Source organism: Falco cherrug, chromosome 19, assembly GCF_023634085.1.
Source record: "Falco cherrug isolate bFalChe1 chromosome 19, bFalChe1.pri, whole genome shotgun sequence".
Taxonomy (NCBI): Eukaryota; Metazoa; Chordata; class Aves; order Falconiformes; family Falconidae; genus Falco; species Falco cherrug.
This window is the reverse complement of record NC_073715.1, coordinates 4,786,959-4,805,220: the sequence shown is the minus strand read 5'-3', so window position 1 is coordinate 4,805,220 and position 18,262 is coordinate 4,786,959. Positions and strand designations below refer to the sequence as shown.

The following is an 18,262-nucleotide window of genomic DNA, read 5'->3' as shown; positions in this document are numbered from 1 at the left end:
GGGGCTTCGGGACCCTCAGAACCTTCCCCATGGATCCAGCTCCTGGGGGGCTTCGGGACCCTCAGAACCTTCCCCATGGATCCAGCTCCCGGGGGTCTTCGGGACCCTCAGAACCTTCCCCATGGATCCAGCTCCTGGGGGGCTTTGGGACCCTCAGAACCTTCCCCATGGATCCAGCTCCTGGGGGGCTTTGGGACCCTCAGGCTCTTCCCCATGGATCCAGCTCCTGGGGGGCTTTGGGACCCTCAGGCTCTTCCCCATGGATCCAGCTCCTGGGGGGCTTTGGGACCCTCAGAACCTTCCCCATGGATCCAGCTCCTGGGGGGCTTCGGGACCCTCAGAACCTTCCCCATGGATCCAGCTCCTGGGGGGCTTCGGGACCCTCAGAACCTTCCCCATGGATCCAGCTCCCGGGGGTCTTCGGGACCCTCAGAACCTTCCCCATGGATCCAGCTCCTGGGGGGCTTTGGGACCCTCAGGCTCTTCCCCATGGATCCAGCTCCTGGGGGGCTTCGGGACCCTCAGGCTCTTCCCCATGGATCCAGCTCCTGGGGGGCTTCGGGACCCTCAGAACCTTCCCCATGGATCCAGCTCCTGGGGGGCTTTGGGACCCTCAGGCTCTTCCCCATGGATCCAGCTCCTGGGGGGCTTTGGGACCCCTCAGGCTCTTCCCCATGGATCCAGCTCCCGGGGGTCTTCGGGACCCTCAGAACCTTCCCCATGGATCCAGCTCCTGGGGGGCTTTGGGACCCTCAGGCTCTTCCCCATGGATCCAGCTCCTGGGGGGCTTTGGGACCCCTCAGGCTCTTCCCCATGGATCCAGCTCCCGGGGGTCTTCGGGACCCTCAGAACCTTCCCCATGGATCCAGCTCCTGGGGGGCTTTGGGACCCTCAGAACCTTCCCCATGGATCCAGCTCCCGGGGGTCTTCGGGACCCTCAGAACCTTCCCCATGGATCCAGCTCCTGGGGGGCTTTGGGACCCTCAGGCTCTTCCCCATGGATCCAGCTCCCGGGGGTCTTCGGGACCCTCAGAACCTTTCCCATGGATCCAACTCCTGGGGGGCTTCGGGACCCTCAGGCTCTTCCCCATGGATCCAGCTCCTGGGGGGCTTTGGGACCCTCAGGCTCTTCCCCATGGATCCAGCTCCTGGGGGGCTTCGGGACCCTCAGAACCTTCCCCATGGATCCAGCTCCTGGGGGGCTTCGGGACCCTCAGAACCTTCCCCATGGATCCAGCTCCCGGGGGGCTTCGGGACCCGCAGGACGGACCCCTGGACAGGACCCTGATCCCACAGGGGGCTCCGCAGCATCTCCACGGCAGCCAGGAGCCTGGGGGTCTGCCGGGGGGGGCCAGGCTGTGCCACCCACCCAGAAGGGCTGGGAGGAGGGGGGTGGGGGGGGGTGTTGGGGGGGTGGGGGATGTATTTGAGTTTAACGAGTGTTTGCTTCTGTTCTGGCCACGTCTCCCCCGAGGCCGCAGGGGCTGCACCCCACGTCCCCGCAACCCCCCGGCCACCGGGTGACCTAATTCAGAGACCCAGGGGCAGAGCTTGGGGGGAGGGGGAGGCGGGGGGGGGACAAATTAGGACAGGGACATCCTGACGACCACCCACGAACCTTCCTTAACGAGACCGGCCGCACGCGGTAATTAAAGCATCGACGGGAGCTTGGCTGAGCTCCACCGGCCTCGCCGTGGCCCCTGCCGACCCCGGGGCAGCTACCTGGCACTGGTGGGCACGGGCCAGGCCCCCCGCCATCGGCCACGGGGTGGGACATCACACCACCGCGGAGGGGACACGCAGGTGGTGGCAGCGCCCAGCCTGGCTCTGGGCACGAGGACCTCCGTGATGGGGTGGCTTGGTCACAACCTGCGGCTGGGACGGGATTCCGGTGGGATCCCAAAGCCATTCCAGGCTCCGGGGGGGCTCCAAGAGGGACCTGAGGCAGCGCGGTTCTCCCAGGAGCACGTGTCACCTCCTCCCCAGCCACAGGGAAGGATCCCAGAGGATGGAGGCAGCCCCCCGCCGCTGGGAAAGGGTCCAGGGGATGGCAGCCCCCCTGCTGGGGAAGGTCACCCGTGGGCTCCTGGGGGAGGAGATGCACCAGAGTGGTGAGTCTGGAGAGGAGGAGGAGGAGGAGGAGGAGGAGGGCTCCGCAGCAGCAGCCCACGGCCACCCTCCTGCAATGGAGCCCCCCCACCCCTCCTGTGATGGAGCCCCCACCCTGGAGCCGAACGGTGGCACAGAGCCGGGAGGGCCACCAGCCACGCTCACGGGCTGCGGCACAAGCGCAGGTGGAGGGCAGTGGAGGGGGCTCGGTGCCATGTCCCCCCCCCCCGGCTCACCCACACCCCCAGGCTCTCCCATCTCCCTGTTTCCACAAATTCAAACGAGAAGATGTTTCCAACCCCCCCATGGGGAACCCGGGGGCGAGAAGCTGGTGGGAGGTGAGGACAGTGCGGCTAGAAGGGACAACGTTGGAAGAAGGGACAATGTTGGAAGGAGGGGCAACGTTGGCAGAAGGGACAACATTGGTGGAAGGGGCAATGTTGGAAGGAGGGGCAACGTTGGCAGAAGGGGCAACGTTGGCAGACAGGGGCAACGTTGGGAGAAGGGGCAACGTTGGGAGAAGGGGCAACGTTGGGAGAAAGGGCAACGTTGGGAGAAGGGGCAACGTTGGGAGAAGGGGCAACGTTGGAAGAAGGGGCAACGTTGGGAGAAGGGGCAACGTTGGGAGAAAGGGCAACGTTGGGAGAAGGGGCAACGTTGGGAGAAGGGGCAACGTTGGAAGAAGGGGCAACGTTGGAAGAAGGAGCAACGTTGGAAGAAGGGGCAATGTTGGAAGAAGGGGCAACGTTGGGAGAAGGGGCAACGTTGGGAGAAGGGGCAACGTTGGGAGAAGGGGCAACGTTGGAAGGAGGGAAAACGTTGGAAGAAGGGGCAACGTTGGGAGAAGGGGCAACGTTGGGAGAAGGGGCAACGTTGGGAGAAGGGGCAACGTTGGAAGGAGGGGCAACGTTGGAAGGAGGGAAAACGTTGGGAGAAGGGGCAACGTTGGAAGGAGGGAAAACGTATGAAGCGGGGACACCGTTGGCACGGGCGTGCATTGTGCTCCCACCGCGCACCCTGCTCTTCACCCACTGTGCAACCCCCCCCCCCCCATTTCTCCCTCTCCCCCCCACCCCCAGCCTGACCTACTGTCCCACTCGCATCTACAGCCCAACCACCGGCCGTGACAAGTGGCTTCACACCAGATTTGGGCACCGCTCGGCGTCGCCAGCCACCAGCGCCGGCTCCTCCTTTTCTTTCGACGCCTTTCCCACACTCTCCCCCGCGCATTGTGCGCCCACCGCTTCCCCCCCGCCCCCTATTCAGCCCAAATCGGTCACGAGCAGCCCCCAGCTCCGAGAGGAAAAATCAATCCGGTGCCGTTTGAAACGCGGAGCCGTCGGAGCGATGTTCCCGGGACACCGGAGCATCCCCCGAGGCGACGGGATGGAGGAATGGCGGGGAAGAAGCACGTGTCGCTTCACTGGGAGATCGGCCGGGGCACAAACTCCACTAGGACCCCCGGCAGGGACCCCCCCATGGCTCCAGTCCCTGGGCTGGAATGTGGAGGGGGCAGCAAAATCAGGGGTCCTCGGCGCTGCCCCCAGCCCAGGGGGGAGGCGATGGTGTCCCTTGGTGTGCCATCGCGCTCCGGATGCGACCACTGGTGACCCACAGCACCTCACAGGCGGCTGTCCCCATCCCCCCGGCTGTAAACCCCCCCCCCCCCAGTGCAGGGGGACCCCAGGGAAGCCACCACAGCAAAGCCAAGAGCTCCCGGTGCTGCCCCTCAAGGTCTGCAGCCCCCCCAGGTCCACAGCACCGACCCATCGGCCGTGAGGAGCAGCGACCCCCCTGCGCCCGGCGCGGGCGACAGCCGGGACCTCGCTGCGAAGAGCTGGTGCAGCGGTGAGGTCAGCACCCAAGGGAGGGAGCGAGGTCAGCACCTAAAGGAGGCAACGAAGTCAACACTCGAAGGAAGCAACGAGACCAGCACCCAAAGGAAGCAGTGAGGTCAGCACCCCAAGGCGGCAGCCACACCAGCAACCCGAGGAAGCAGCACCCCAAGGAAGCAGCACCCAAAGGAGACAACGAGGTCAGCACCCGAAGGAGGCAGCGAGAGCAGCACCCCAAGGAAGCAGCACCCAAAGGGGGCAGCAAGATCAGCACCCGAAGGAGACAATGAGGTCAGCACCCGAAGGAGGCAGTGAGGTCAACACTCGAAGGAAGCAACGAGGTCAGCACCCAAGGAAGCAGCACCCAAGGAGGCAGCGAGAGCAGCACCCAAGGAAGCAGCACCCAAGGAGGCAGCGAGAGCAGCACCCAAAGGAAGCAGCACCCAAGGAGGCAGCGAGAGCAGCACCCAAGGAAGCAGCACCCAAGGAGGCAGCGAGAGCAGCACCCAAGGAAGCAGCACCCACGGAGGCAGCGAGAGCAGCACCCAAGGAAGCAGCACCCAAGGAGGCAGCGAGAGCAGCACCCAAGGAAGCAGCACCCAAGGAGGCAGCGAGAGCAGCACCCAAGGAAGCAGCACCCAAGGAGGCAGCGAGAGCAGCACCCACGGAGGCAGCGAGAGCAGCACCCAAGGAAGCAGCACCCAAGGAGGCAGCGAGAGCAGCACCCAAAGGAGGCAGCACCCCAAGGAGGCAGCAAGAGCAGCACCCAAGGAAGCAGCACCCAAGGAGGCAGCGAGAGCAGCACCCAAGGAAGCAGCACCCAAGGAGGCAGCGAGAGCAGCACCCAAAGGAGGCAGCACCCACGGAGGCAGCGAGCTCAGCACCCCAAGGAGGCAGCGAGAGCAGCACCCACGGAGGCAGCGAGCTCAGCACCCCAAGGAGGCAGCGCACTCAACCCGCAGAGGCCGGGGGTTCAGGACACCACGTTAACATCGGTGGTTTCCCCCCCCGCGCTGGCAACGGCGCGGCCGGGCAGGGTCTCTGCGCCCGCAACCGCCCCCCCAGCCGGGAGCAGCCCCGCTCCCCCCCCCCATGCTCCCCCCCCCCCTCCCTTGGCCGCTCCGTGCGTCGCGGTGACCGACCCCAGCACTGCCTTGGAGAAGCAGTTTTATTACGAAACCGAGAATGAAACGCAGCGTTTGCCCTGGCACACTACAAAACATCTCAAGCCAATAACCAGCGAAAAGATCGAAAGCCAAATAGAAAATACATCTTACAAAATCCGACGTACAAAAAAAAAAAACCAACCAAAAAAACCCCCAAACTTCCCAGAATAAAATTATTACATGGAATCAGGAAGGAGTGAGGGAGCTTCGATTCACTGACGACCCCAAGACACGCACCGGACCCCCGGACCCCCGTGGCTTTTAGCTGCCCTTTGGGAAAATAAACCAAGGTCCACGGTATTGCTTTGACCACCGAGGGCAGGCGGCCGCGCTCAGACCGCAAACGCTAACGGAACAGAAGCGGTTGGAAGATTTCTATGTTAAAAAATATAACTATCTATATATTGCTTATCGAGAATCAGGTCCAAGCCTCCGGAAAGCTCCATCTGTTAACCCCCCCCCCTCCCTGCCCCCAGCTGCTCTCGGGTATCTTAAGGAAGATACAGCAAACATCTCCCCGGTTAGAAATAAGGATTTAGGGCGTCAGTCCAGCCCAGAGGATTGTGGCCGCGCCGCCTGCCCCAAAATCCAAGTGGATGGACGGATTCCTGCTGCAGCCGGGGCTGAGGGATGCGCGGGAGGGGAGCTCCGGCAGGCGAGGGGGGGGGGAAGGGCAAATGCCACCGGTGTCACCGCTGCCACCGCTCCTTCCACCCACCCCAGGGAAGGGCTTTTCCCAGCCCAGGGGCTGCGGCGTGTGGTGTGACTGGACCCGATTTGATTGATTTTCCTCCAGAACGTCACCCTGAAGGGTTACGGGTACCGGACACCGTGGGTCCTGCGGAGCTACCGAGGGTTTCCACGCTCGAACCGAGGGGTCCTGGCACCCCGGAGGACAGCAGGGTTGAGGACGAGATAAAATCCAGCCTGGGAACAGCCATCGGGCAAAGCGGCTGCTGGGTTGTTGTTTAAGGAGAGAAACGTATCGTGGACCTGGAAACCGCCGCCGAGGGGCTGGGGTGGGATGAGCGAAGCGCTGAGAACGGGCTCCGTCGCTACATTTTCCTCCTCGTTTTAGGGTGCCCGTCTCGATCGAGGGTGAAGCAGCAATTCCCGCGCTGGCAATTCCCCTTCGCCACAGCCGTGAAACCGCCTACCGGCACGCCGCTTCCACTTGGGAAAAATCCTTCCCTGAGGTTGAACTTGCCCGCTCTGGGGCGAGCCAGGGGCAGGGAGCTGAGCTCCGGAGCAGGAGTCGCATCACCCATCGCGCCGCTCCCAGCTGCTGGGAAGGGACCATGACGCCGTGGGGCCCGTTTCCACAGGGAGGAGGAGGAAGAGGAGGAGGAGAGGACCAGGTGGTCTGAGAGCTGGAGGCAGCATCGGACGGCAAAGACAACGGGTTTACATCAGCCCCGGCTCCAGCAGCACGTTGGGGTCCCTCAAGCAAGTGCCAAGGGCAGAGCAAACGCTGCTCGAGCTCCGCTCAATGCTTCCCCTTCCTCACCTCCTACCCTTGCTCTGACTGCCCACCTAGCTACGGGGCAGAGCTCGCCACGGCGGCACCGGGAAGGCACCGGGACACGCTCCGTCCCTCCCTGCCGGACGGTACCTCCGGTGGGAGCTGCTGCCAATGACCCCACAGCAGCTGGAAACCGCGGGGGGCTGCGGGCGGCCGGAGATGCACTGAGAACAGTTTCTTCTTTTTTTTTTTTGCTCAACTTTTCTTCATTTTTAAACTTTGGAACTTGGAGGGAGGGGGGTGTGTGTGTGGGGAAAACAAAACCCAGTAGCACAATCATACAACTACGGGGGATTCCCTGTCTACTCGTTCACTAAAACCTAGAGAAACAGTGTGGGAGTGAGGGAAAGTGGGGGGAAGAGAGAGGAGGAGGAGGATGCACGCACTCGAGGCACACTGCAAATGGGCTGAAGCTAAAAAAAAACCACTGGCATCAGACGATCCCGAAGCGTTCTGCTCTTTTCCTCTTCTTTGCCTGCAAAGAGGAATCACGAGAGAGAAAAAATAATAATAAATCAATCAATCAAACCCGAAGAGAAACAAAGGAACGAGTCGTTTCAAATCTCACACAGGCACGTAACCCGATGGAGAATTTATTAAAAAATTTGGTTTGGGTAACGATGCTGGAGCTCGGCAGCTCCGGCCGCTGCCTGAGTTCCCCAGTCTTTGGGTTCTAGTTTGAGGGAAGCTGAGCAGCGGGACAGGGCACCCCAAAACTGAGCGGCAGAAACACCCAGTGCCGGGGGATACGGCGCTGCTGGAGTCATCGGCAAAGCGCGACAAAGGGGCTGAGCTGGGAACAATGGTTACTTCATGGCCTGGAAACCCTTCCAGGCAGTGGGGAGGTGGGAAATGTAAAAAGGGCAAAGGGTTAACACTCCCCTATTCATGGCAAAGGTGAGAGGGACACACTAAAACGCATTAAATATACTATTGCGTCTCTCCGATATGCCTTTAAGCCGATACACGAGGGGCGTATAAATCTTAATTTTTAGCAGGATAAATAGCCCGGGGGCAACAGAAGCCCTAATCAAGAATCTCCGGGGAAAGGTGCATTTGAGTGCACACAATACCAGTAAAAAGACCTTTTTGTTCCAGGCACAATCTCCGAGTGACCTAACGGAAAAGCGTGGAATCCCTCGCCCAGCCGGAGGGGCTCGTTGCCCCCTGCCCGGCAGAAGGCTGGGAACGGCGCTCCGCACGCCGGGCAGCGTTTCTGCAGGAAACCCCAAACAAAACACAGGCAGGAGGGGGGGAAAAAAAAAAAAATAAAAAAGCCCCCCCCCTCCCCCAAGAAAAAAAAAGCCCTAAACCCCACCTGAATTGTTGAGATCGCTCTTAGGAACCCAACAACCCCCAGTTCTCATCCCTGGAACCATCCGGTTAAGCAGTTTCCAAAACGCAACGCTCGCCCTGCCGCAGCTTTGCTGTTTGGTTGGTTAAGGCAGAGGGTCCCCCCCCGACCCCCGAGGGGTCCCTCTGTCCCCAGGACAGGGGTCCCCGACTCTGGCTGATCCCCGTTGGAGCCGTATTTACGTGGCACCATTGGTGCGCAGGGCACTCTCTGCCGTAATGGCGCCCAGTGCTTTGGAACAATTTGAAACAGAAAAAAAAAAAAAAAAAAAAAAAAAAAGTGTGAAAGTAGATAAAAGAGCACAAAATTGCCCCGAGGAGGTGACAAATTTAAAAGATGGGCCAAAACCCCAGAGGACAGAACAAAGCCTTGGAGGAGAAAAGCTGGAAACAGGGTCAGCAGCATCTCGAGGCTCATTATGTCGTCGAGTCTCCGGGGATTTATTGATGAAGGACCTACAATAGCATCCGAGGGGAAGCAGAGGGGCCAGAAACATCCAGGACGCGGGGAATTGCGGAGGACAAGGAGCAGAGAGAGCGAGGGGAGGGGGGATGGGGGGGGGGGGAGAAAGTGGAGTAGAGCAGATGTGCCCCCCCCCACACACACATCTCCTTCTGGAAGTATCCATGCCATCCCGCAAGAGGAGGAGCTGGATGCCACCACGGGGCTCGGCGGGGTCCGGAGCGGTTTATGGGAACGGGGGCTGAGCTCCCACCCCCACCGCAGCGTGAGCCGGCCCCACGTCAGCACCGAGGGGACTCAGGACCCCCCCTGGGACCACCGCTGCCCCCCAGGTTTTACCTCTGTGTCCTCTGTGGCTCCAGCCCCAGCTGAACTCGTCACGATGCCAAACCGCTCCTTCCGCTTCTTCAGCTTCTCGTCTTCTTCGCTCTAGCACAAAGAAGGACCCAGATGGATTTTGTTGGCAATGCCCCGGGGTGGGGGGGAGCTCGTTTCACCGTAAATCATCTCCCCCCCCCCACCCCCCCTCCTCCCACAGCCAGGCACCCCAGCAAAAAAGCCGAAGCAAAGCAGGAGAGATGGCGAGACCGCGGGGGGGCTGCCCGGCACGGCAGGTAACGCCGGTGGCTCCGGCCACTGGAGAAGACACACAAGGATAACGTCTGCCCTGCCAGCTCGTGGTACAATTGCCTCAAAGCGAGCCCCAGCCCCCCCTCGAGACCCCCGTCACAGCGTCGCCTTCCCGCTGAACTCCCCCGTGCCCAAACCCGAGCACGACGGAGGGTGCGGACAGACAGGGCACGGATGGGCACGAGCGAAGGAAGATCCCACCTCGGTGGGCAGAACCTTTGCTGGGACGTGGAGGAGGAGGAATGATGTGGGGGACGCGGTAAAGCCCTGGGCACAGCGAGCAGCAGCAACGTGACCGTCACCCCCGTGGCGCGGAGGCTGGGCCGCGTCTCTCGGAAGCGTTCTCGTTGGAGAGGGAGGGTCGGCACTCGCCCCATCTCCCCACGGCGCGCCGTGCCCCTTCCCAGCAAATTTCTGCTGACATCTCCCAGAGCTTCCCGATCCCCAGTTCTCAAAGGTCTCCAAAAACCTGGAGCCTTTTGAGCTCCAAAAACCTGGATCCTTTTGAGCTCCACTGCTAAGGGTCTCCAAAAAACCTGGAGCCCTTTGAGCTCCGCTGCCAAGGGTCTCCAAAAAACCTGGAGCCTTTTGAGCTCCGCTGCCAAGGGTCTCCAAAAAACCTGGAGACTTTTGAGCTCCAAAAAACCTGGAGCCTTTTGAGCTCCGCTGCTAAGGGTCTCCAAAGAATCTGGAGACTTTTTACCTCCACTGCCAAGGATCTCCAAAAAACCTGGAGCCTTTTGAGCTCCGCTGCCAAGGGTCTTCAAAAAACCTGGAGCCTTTCGAGCTCCGCTGCCAAGGGTCTCCAAAAACCCTGGAGACTTCTTAGCTCCATTGCCAAGGATCTCCAAAAAACCTGGAGCCTTTTGAGCTCCGCTGCCATCACCCACACCAACGTCCTGATCCCACCATCGCCCATAAGAGCCTCAACGTGCTCATTTTCTGCGGATTTACTCCTACCTCTGGGCATCTCATGCCTCTTTCAGGCAGTTCCTACAGCCCAGGCTGCCTGATTACTTCAGGCTCCGACCGCTTCTCCCTCCCCGATCATTAAATTCGCTGCAGAGCTCTCGCCCCCCATCACCCACCCCCTACATCCCGTTATCGAGGGCAGGGGTCCCTGGCCACGCCACCCTGACACACGGCTTTCCCACTGCCTGGGGGAACCAGGGGCACCAACACCAGGAAGAAGAAGAAGAAGAAGAGAAGAAGAAAAAAAACCACCCCCCCATGGTTCGTGAAGAAGAAGAAAAAACAACCCTCCGTGGTTTGTGAAGAAGAAGAAGAAGAAGAAAAATCACCCCTCCATGGTTTGTGAAGAAGAAGAAGAAGAAGAAGAGGAAGAAGAAGAAAAACCACCCCCCATGGTTCGTGAAGAAGAAGAAGAAGAAAAATCACCCCTCCACGGTTCGTGAAGAAGAAGAACCACCCCCCATGGTTCGTGAAGAAGAAGAAGAAAAAGAAGAAGAAAAACCACCCCCCATGGTTCGTGAAGAAGAAGAAAAACCACCCCTCCATGGTTCATGAAGAAGAAGAAGAATCACCCCTCCATGGTTCGTGAAGAAGAAGAAGAAGAAGAATCACCCCTCCATGGTTCGTGAAGAAGAAGAAGAAGAAGAAGAAGAATCACCCCTCCATGGTTCGTGAAGAAGAAGAAGAAGAAACACCCCTCCATGGTTCGTGAAGAAGAAGAAGAAGAAACACCCCTCCATGGTTCGTGAAGAAGAAGAAGAAGAAGAAGAAACACCCCTCCATGGTTCGTGAAGAAGAAGAAGAAGAATCACCCCTCCATGGTTCGTGAGAAGAAGAAGAAGAAGAAGAATCACCCCTCCATGGTTCGTGAAGAAGAAGAAAATCCACCCCTCCATGGTTTGTGTCCCAGTGCTCCACCTGGATCTGCCGGGATCAGCCAGCCAAGCAGAGGAACGGAGCCGGACCCTCATCCCTTGATGTGGTCACAGACGGCGCCATCAGCAGCCAAATTTGACCGGTGGCACCGGTGGGAAGCAGTGGGGAAACCTCCCCGTGTCGATCCCTTACCGTGGCCCCAACACCGACGTGCGTCGCAGCAATGGGACTGGCCAAGGCGTTTGGATGAAAAACTCCGGGAGGGGGCTTGAGCCCCGGCTCCGTCGGGAGCCACCAGCAGCCGTGGCGGTGTCAGAGCCCCGAGCCCCCAGCTTCACCCCCCTCCCCCCCGACACGGCTCCAGCATCACCTCCCCCGTGGTGCTCCCCATCCCTCCATCTGTGGTTTGGTGGCAAAGCTGTGAAAACACTGGTGCTCCCCCCAGCCTCATTTCCCGGAGGAGGAGGATGGAAGGGACAGCACGAAGGTGGAGGAGCAGCCCCCAGCCCCCCTCCCAACCCAGCCCACCCGCTCCACCTCAGGGTTCCTCCGGTTTTCAGGAAGAAGCAACATCCCGGAAAAAGCAGCACAAGCTTGAGGGTTGCAAACAAAGGGCGCCAGGAGGGATTATTATCATCGCGGGGACGGCGAAGGGAAGGGAGAAGGAAGAAGAAGGACGGCTGCGGCGGCGTGACGCACGCACCGACCGACCGCGGCCGCACAAAGACAACCCAACCCGGGCACCGGCGACGTTCAACCGGCTCTTAAAAGCCACACCACGGTTGACCGCGGGCTTTAAACCTCAGGAGGAAGAGGACGGCCCCGAAGCCACCTTGGGCAAGCGCCGTGGCTCCGATAAAAGGCCAGGGGAGGCTCCCAGCGCCGGCACCCAGCCGTAGGGGGTTTATTTATTTTTTTGGCGAGCCACCCCCACCCCTGCCCTGCAGGGAAAGCACGTAACCCTCCTACTAAATCAACACGGTCCTAATGATCTCGCTCACTTGACCCCCTAGCACGAGGGTGTCAGATGCAAACACGCGTACAATCAACTTCACTCCGTCTCCGGAGCTCCTCGCTGACAGGTTTTGATTCATGGGGTGCTGAAACCCAGCTGAGGAAAATTACCTCTATCAAAACGCCGCGATCTCCGCATCTATCAACCCGCGGCGGTGCCCCTGGGGGCCGCGCTCCGGCGTGCAAATGGGTGCACCAGCATCTGTGGGGAAAGCTGACCTTGCTGGCAGCGTGGTCAGATTTATTTTCTACCCTCCCTGTTTCCCTTTGCACTCGCGCCACGATGGTTATTTTGTCGTTTGTCTAAAAAAAATAAAATAAAATAAGAGGAATAAAATAAAATAAGGGGGGTGGGGGGAAAAAAAAAAAAGAGGGGGAAAAGGGTTTTACGAAAGGCTCCAAGCCCTGAAGCTAAAGTCTTCCCTGCCACCTGGTACCAGGCGGCATTTACACCGTCCTGTCCGTCTATTTGCGCCGTGCGTGATCCCGATGCTTTAATTTCGACACCAAAGATCCACCTACGGGACCGCGGGGTGCTGGCACGGCTCCACCTTCAGCAACGGTAATCTGCCTGGGATCCGCTGCTTCTCCAAGGGAGATCCAGGCTCCCTCCTGAGGGTGCAGCCTAAACCCCACCGGCTCCGGGCACCCAGGGGGAAGATGCTGCACCGGGCAGAATCAGGCCCCGCGGCTGCCCACCCTCTGCCGTGGGGAAGGAGGCGGCGAGGGGAGGGGGCTCGTCCCCCCGCACTGCGGCGTTCCAAGGGGCTGCAGCCAGCGGAACCTTGGGATCCCGGGGATCCAGTGATCCCGTTTTGTTTTCCTTGGAGCAAGTGACAGAGCCGGGAGCTCCCGGTGGGCACGGGAAGAGGTGCTGGAGGGCAAGAGGGAGAGCGCGGGTCAGCACCGATCACATCCAGCCTCAGCCGCTTGGCCTCGGGATCACGTCCCTTATTCCCGAAAGAGGGAAGGATCCATGTAAGAACAGGATCACTCCCCCTCTCCCGGGAGAAGGCAGAAGTGCTGGTGGTGGAAGAGTTAATGCCAAAGGCGTTTGTCCGGGTTTCCATGGTGCGCAGCGCTCTGGCACTCAACCTGCCAGGGATCCCAGCTCAGACCCCAGCCTGGATCCCAGCCCTGATCTCAGCTCAGACCTCAGCCTAGATCACAGCCTGGACCCCAGCCCAGATCCCATCTCAGACCCCAGCCCGGATCCCAGCTCAGATCCCAGCTTGGATCCCAGCCCAGATCTCAGGTCAGATCCCAGCTCAGACCCCAGCCCGGATCCCAGCTCAGATCCCAGCTTGGATCCCAGCCCAGATCTCAGGTCGGATCCCAGCTCAGACCCCAGCCTAGATCCCATCTCAGATCCCATCTCGGATCCCAGCTCTCCTCGCCCCAAGCCACGCTCCCTGCGGCAGTGCAAGCAGGAGCTGCGCTCCCTCCGGTGCTCCGTCCCGCTGACCCCCCGCAGCGCCCAGCGTGTACGGGGGGACCGACCCCGCCGCCGGCCTCGCTCCTCGGATCTGGAGCGAGTTGATTCGGGATCACCCGAAACCAAAAGCCTCGCGCTCCTTCGGTGTCGGGGGCAAGTCGCCGGGCAGCCCCTCGGCCCCTACGAGTGCCTCATTCATTATTTGCCACGAGCAGCTCCGGTCCCCGCACCGAGCGCGACGCGGCAAAGGACGAGGCTGCGTCACCCACTAACGGATCCGGCGCCCACGTCCCGGCCGCGATGGGCACCGCTCCGCACGCCGCGTAACGAGGCTCGAGGCGGGAATGCCGGGCTCAGCCGCAGCAGCCGGGCAGGGAGCCGGGCGAGCAGCCAGCCTGGCTCGCTGGGACACCCTGGCACAGGTTCGGACGCCCGGCAAAGGACCGAGGCACGGGAGACACTCCCGGGAGATGCTCCGTGCATCCCGCTGGCACTAACAGCAGCGACCTGCCCGCTGCACCCGCTCTATTTTAAAAGCCCACATGGTTACGAAATCCCTGTCCCCCAGACCCCGCGCCACGCTGCTTTCTCCACGGATTAACGCGTTCCCAGGAGGAATCCGTGCTGGCTTAGCAGAGGAAGCACCGAGTACCCTGAGCGTAAACGTGGAGAGATGGCCACGAGCCTCCGTCATCGCATCCGCGGTGTACGGCAGGGTGCGCGCTCACGTGTGCGTGGCAATCCGGACCCTTCTGGTCCCTCTCCCGTAGCGTGCTGCAGCATGACGGATGGCAGGATGAAAAGCAGAGCCCCGAGGCTTTCAGGCGACGGTAGATTAATGATGACACGGCCTTGACCTCCCAAAGGTAAAGGTTACGAAACACTCGAGGGTAACCGGGCTTCCAATTTCATACCCGGAGGGCGAATGACACCAACCCACCGTTTTATTCTCAGAAACGCTCTCCAATCCTGGGACGCGCAGCTGTCACCCAGCACCTTTTTGAAATTCATCTCAACGTATTTATTCCTCCCGTTCCTTCCCCCTCGCGGGCTCCCAGCACTGCTAAGCCCTCCCGGAGGCGCCGCCAGCGAGCGTTCGGCGGGTGCCACGCGCTGCAAGAGGGAAGCCCGGGGTTTATACAGGAATATTCCACGCGTGCCTTGCACCCCGTCCCGTTTCCACCCCTTTGGCACGGGGGCGAGGAGCAACGCCGGGTCTCCCACCCCGACGTGACCAAACGTGGCGGTGACGGCCACCCCAGTCGGCACAGCCCCCTCGAGCGCTCCGCTGGGCTCAGACGCACGCGGCAGGAATGCGTGGCAACGCCGTTATTCTACCGCCGGCGTGTGCTGAGGACCATTCTGCACAGCTGATGGGGAATTACGCCTCGGTGTGTTGCAGAAACGTTAAACCCCAGGTTTATCTCCACGGCAAAGAGATGTCGGTGCGCCGGGAGCTCTGCTCGGGGATTGAAACGTGCCAGGAGCTCAGCTCAGAGCGAGACGGTGGCAACATCCAGCCTCACCCATGTGCCCCCGACGATCCACACGCTCCCTGCTGGCTCTGCTGGAACTAAATTGCAGAATTACTCCGTGAAGACACCCCAAGTTTGAGCAAAGCCTGATCTCTTGGCTTCCCTCACCCCTTAAAAACCTGCTGGAAGCGCCCGGGCTGGGTCTGGCGCAGTGATGGACCAGGGTGCAGGTCACTGGAGATGTTTCCTTACAAAAGGAGTCGGGAAGCATAAGGAGCAGGAGTCGTTCCCAACGCTGAGCCCCTTCTGGCTGCGCACCGGAGAGCTCCTGGTTTCCTCCTCCTTCACGCTCACGTCATCGGAGCAACACCGCATCGGTGACCGGCCGTCTTTTTGACAGAAGCAAGAGGCCACCGCAGGCTTGCTCCTCATCCCTTCTCCCAGTCTTGTCTGGGAAAACAGGTCGGGAAGGCAAAACCCCTCTGACTGCACGGCGTGGCAGGCAGGCGCCGCGACAGCCGGCGGTTCTGTGCTCGCTCCGTGTCAAACCGCCGTGGCTTTCGCCGTTCACGCTCGCCCCAAACGGGATGAACAGGGGAGGAAGAGCAGAAAGTCGTGCAGAGAGCCCACCTGCCCCTTCCACTTCCATTCTTCCGCTTCCACGGCAGGGATGAAGCGAAGATGTCGGGAACGCCGCGCCGAGGAGACGCGCTTCCGATGTGCCGCATGGCAAAAGGCTTGGGAAAGGGTTTCTGATCCCATCGCACGCACCGGACAGCACCTTCCGTATCAGCCGGCCCTTGGGGGGGCTCTTCCCTCCTCGCACCCCCCGCCATGGGGGCACTCAGAGCGATGCCCCCCGCTGTGGGATGGGGGGGCTGGCAGCGCTAAAGCCGCTTAGAAAGTTTCCCCTCGCCCCGTCCGGCTGTTTTTTAATAATTAAAAAAAAAAAAAAAAGGGGGGGGGGGCAATGGGGCGATGCCTCAACATGATATGAATGGCACGTTAGCCCCAGATTCCATAAATCAATTTGTTCCAATCAAACCCAACGAGGCAATGTTAACCCTTCGCCCGCCACGCTGAGCCCACCGCCCCCAGCAGACCCCAGAGGTGCCCGGTGGCGTGGAGATGCTGTCGCTTCCCAAGCTAAATGAAGTCCTGCTCAAACCAGATGAAACTGCACGAGCAGAATAAGTTTCCCTAAGAGTTTTCTTAACCCTTTGGTGCAAACGCGCTCGCTGCCGCTGCCAGGGTGGGCGGCAAAGCCCATCGGCGGAGCCACGTGTCTTTATCCCCCTGGAGACCCCCGGGAACGCAGCTTAATTCTGACCCAAAGGTGGTTTTACCTCCAAGCTCCGCACCCATCCCCAAGGTCCTCAGCGCTTCCCACTCCAAAGGAAAAAAGATTTTTTGGTGGGAAGTGAAGCGGGTTTGGAGACCAGAAGCTCCCAAGGCCCCTGGGGCTTGGCCATGACCTTCAGCCCTATAGAGCGACCCCCTCCCCACTTTGTCACCCATCGCTTCAACACGCAGAGGCAAAACGGCAGCACCTTCCAGTGCCATTTCACCGCCCGGGGGTTAATTATAAAAGACTTGGACCATCTGTAAGGTCCCTTCCAACGCAAACGGTCCGATTCTACGATTTGTGCTCATTGATAAACTACTTTATCACAGCGCTGGCCACAGCTCAGCCCCTCTCCCACCATTACACCCAGTTGGCTCCTCTTGGCAAGCGGCTGCATTTCCAGTTCCCTCCCAGGCTCAACCCTTTTCTTGCTCAGCCCCTCTCCCACCATTATACCCAGTTGGCTCCTCTTGGCAAGCGGCTGCATTTCCAGTTCCCTCGCAGGCTCAACCTTTTTCTTGGGTTTTTCTTGAGCCGAGGGCACGCCAGGACCCAGCAGACCCCCGTACTGGGGGGCTGGCCCTCCACCAGGCAATACTAGGGGACAGTCCGTGTTTGTTTTCCAGGCTGGAGAGGCGGTGGCTCAGCCTCAGCCCGCAGAGCATCCTCCTCCCGGGGCAGCGGCGCAGGGCTGAGCAAGTGGAAAGGCAAGGACAGAATCCTGCAGAGGGAGGAGCTGGTGTAGAGGGTCAGTCGATTGGATTTTGGACAGGGATGCAACACGATTTGCGCTACGGAAAGAGCCTCCAGCACCCAACCAGCGAGGGTGGAAAACCCAAACAAGAGGCGTTTGGGCAGCAGGAGGGAGGAAACACGCAGGCTGACCGCCCTGCGCCGCACGAGCCCAGCACCCAGGGTCAGGATCGGCGCAGATGCTCGTCGCTTCCACACGTACAAAGGCTTCAGACCTCTTTCAACCCGAGGAGATGAAAGGCGGGTGGGTAAAGCACTCGGAAAGTACCTTATGTTTGATCTTTTATGGTCACTTAATTTGGTTTCTCCAACATCACTAAAAGCTCCAGATTCTAGCAGAGCTCGGAGGGGAAATCTAGCAAAGAGAGCTGCTGCTCTGCAAATATTTGACTAACCAAACCCTAATAATTGTTAAATTATTCCCCCAGGATGGCAGCTCGCAGGCCAGAGCAGGAACAACCTCGTCCACAGGGACTCCTCCTCCCCCAGCCGTACAAACAACCCCTCACTCGCTTTTATGCCTTTTAAAAAGAACGGCCGGAGCTTGGGGAAAGGTGTATTAACCCAGGGAAAAAGTATATTCCACTAAATTACCCGTGGAATTAAGATGTTCCACCCAAACGTTATTTTAAGACCGGGTTTTTCAAGAAGCTTCTTTTGGCCCTGCAGGATGAGCCTACGACAGCACATTAACGTGTCTGCAACTAAAACATCAGAAAAAGTAAACCCGCGCATTCCGACAGCCAGGGCGGGGAGACACCCAGCCACGCAGCCCCTCGCAGCCCGGGAGGAAAAGGGATGGATGTGGTCCTGGATCTACATCCGAGGGTCTCTAAGCCCCCCAAAGTGCAGCATCCCCCATCACCACAGCATCCCAGTCCAGGAGGAAAAGGGATGGATATGGTCCTGGATTTACATCTGAGGGTCTCTAAGCCCCCCCACCCCTGAGCACAGCATCCCCCATCACCCAGTCCAGGAGGAAAAGGGATGGATGTGGTCCTGGATCTACATCCGAGGGTCTCTAAGCCCCCCCACCCCTGAGCACAGCATCCCCCATCACCCAGTCCAGGAGGAAAAGGGATGGATGTGGTCCTGGATCTACATCCGAGGGTCTCTAAGCCCCCCCACCCCTGAGCACAGCATCCCCCCATCACCCAGTCCAGGAGGAAAAGGGATGGATGTGGTCCTGGATCTACATCTGAGGGTCTCTAAGCCCCCCAGAGTGCAGCATCCCCCAACCCCGCACCCATCAGTGCCCTGAAGGACCTTCCAGAAGGCACCGAGGTGGGAAAGCTCAGCTCTGCCAGCCGAATC

General features: G+C 60.0%; 1 protein-coding gene across 1 annotated transcript in view; it reads right to left on the bottom strand.

Annotated features, from left to right (window-relative positions):
- Positions 1 to 5,094: 5,094 nt before the first annotated feature.
- Positions 5,095 to 18,262, bottom strand: part of SARNP (SAP domain containing ribonucleoprotein) — a 32,860-nt gene continuing 19,692 nt past the window's right edge. The window contains exons 10-11 of the mRNA XM_055696898.1: positions 8,788 to 8,877; positions 5,095 to 7,107 (exon numbers count right to left, since the gene is read on the bottom strand). Coding sequence (XP_055552873.1) covers positions 7,066 to 7,107; positions 8,788 to 8,877 — 132 coding nt within the window. The 3' untranslated portion in view covers positions 5,095 to 7,065. The remainder of the gene's footprint in view (positions 7,108 to 8,787; positions 8,878 to 18,262) is intronic.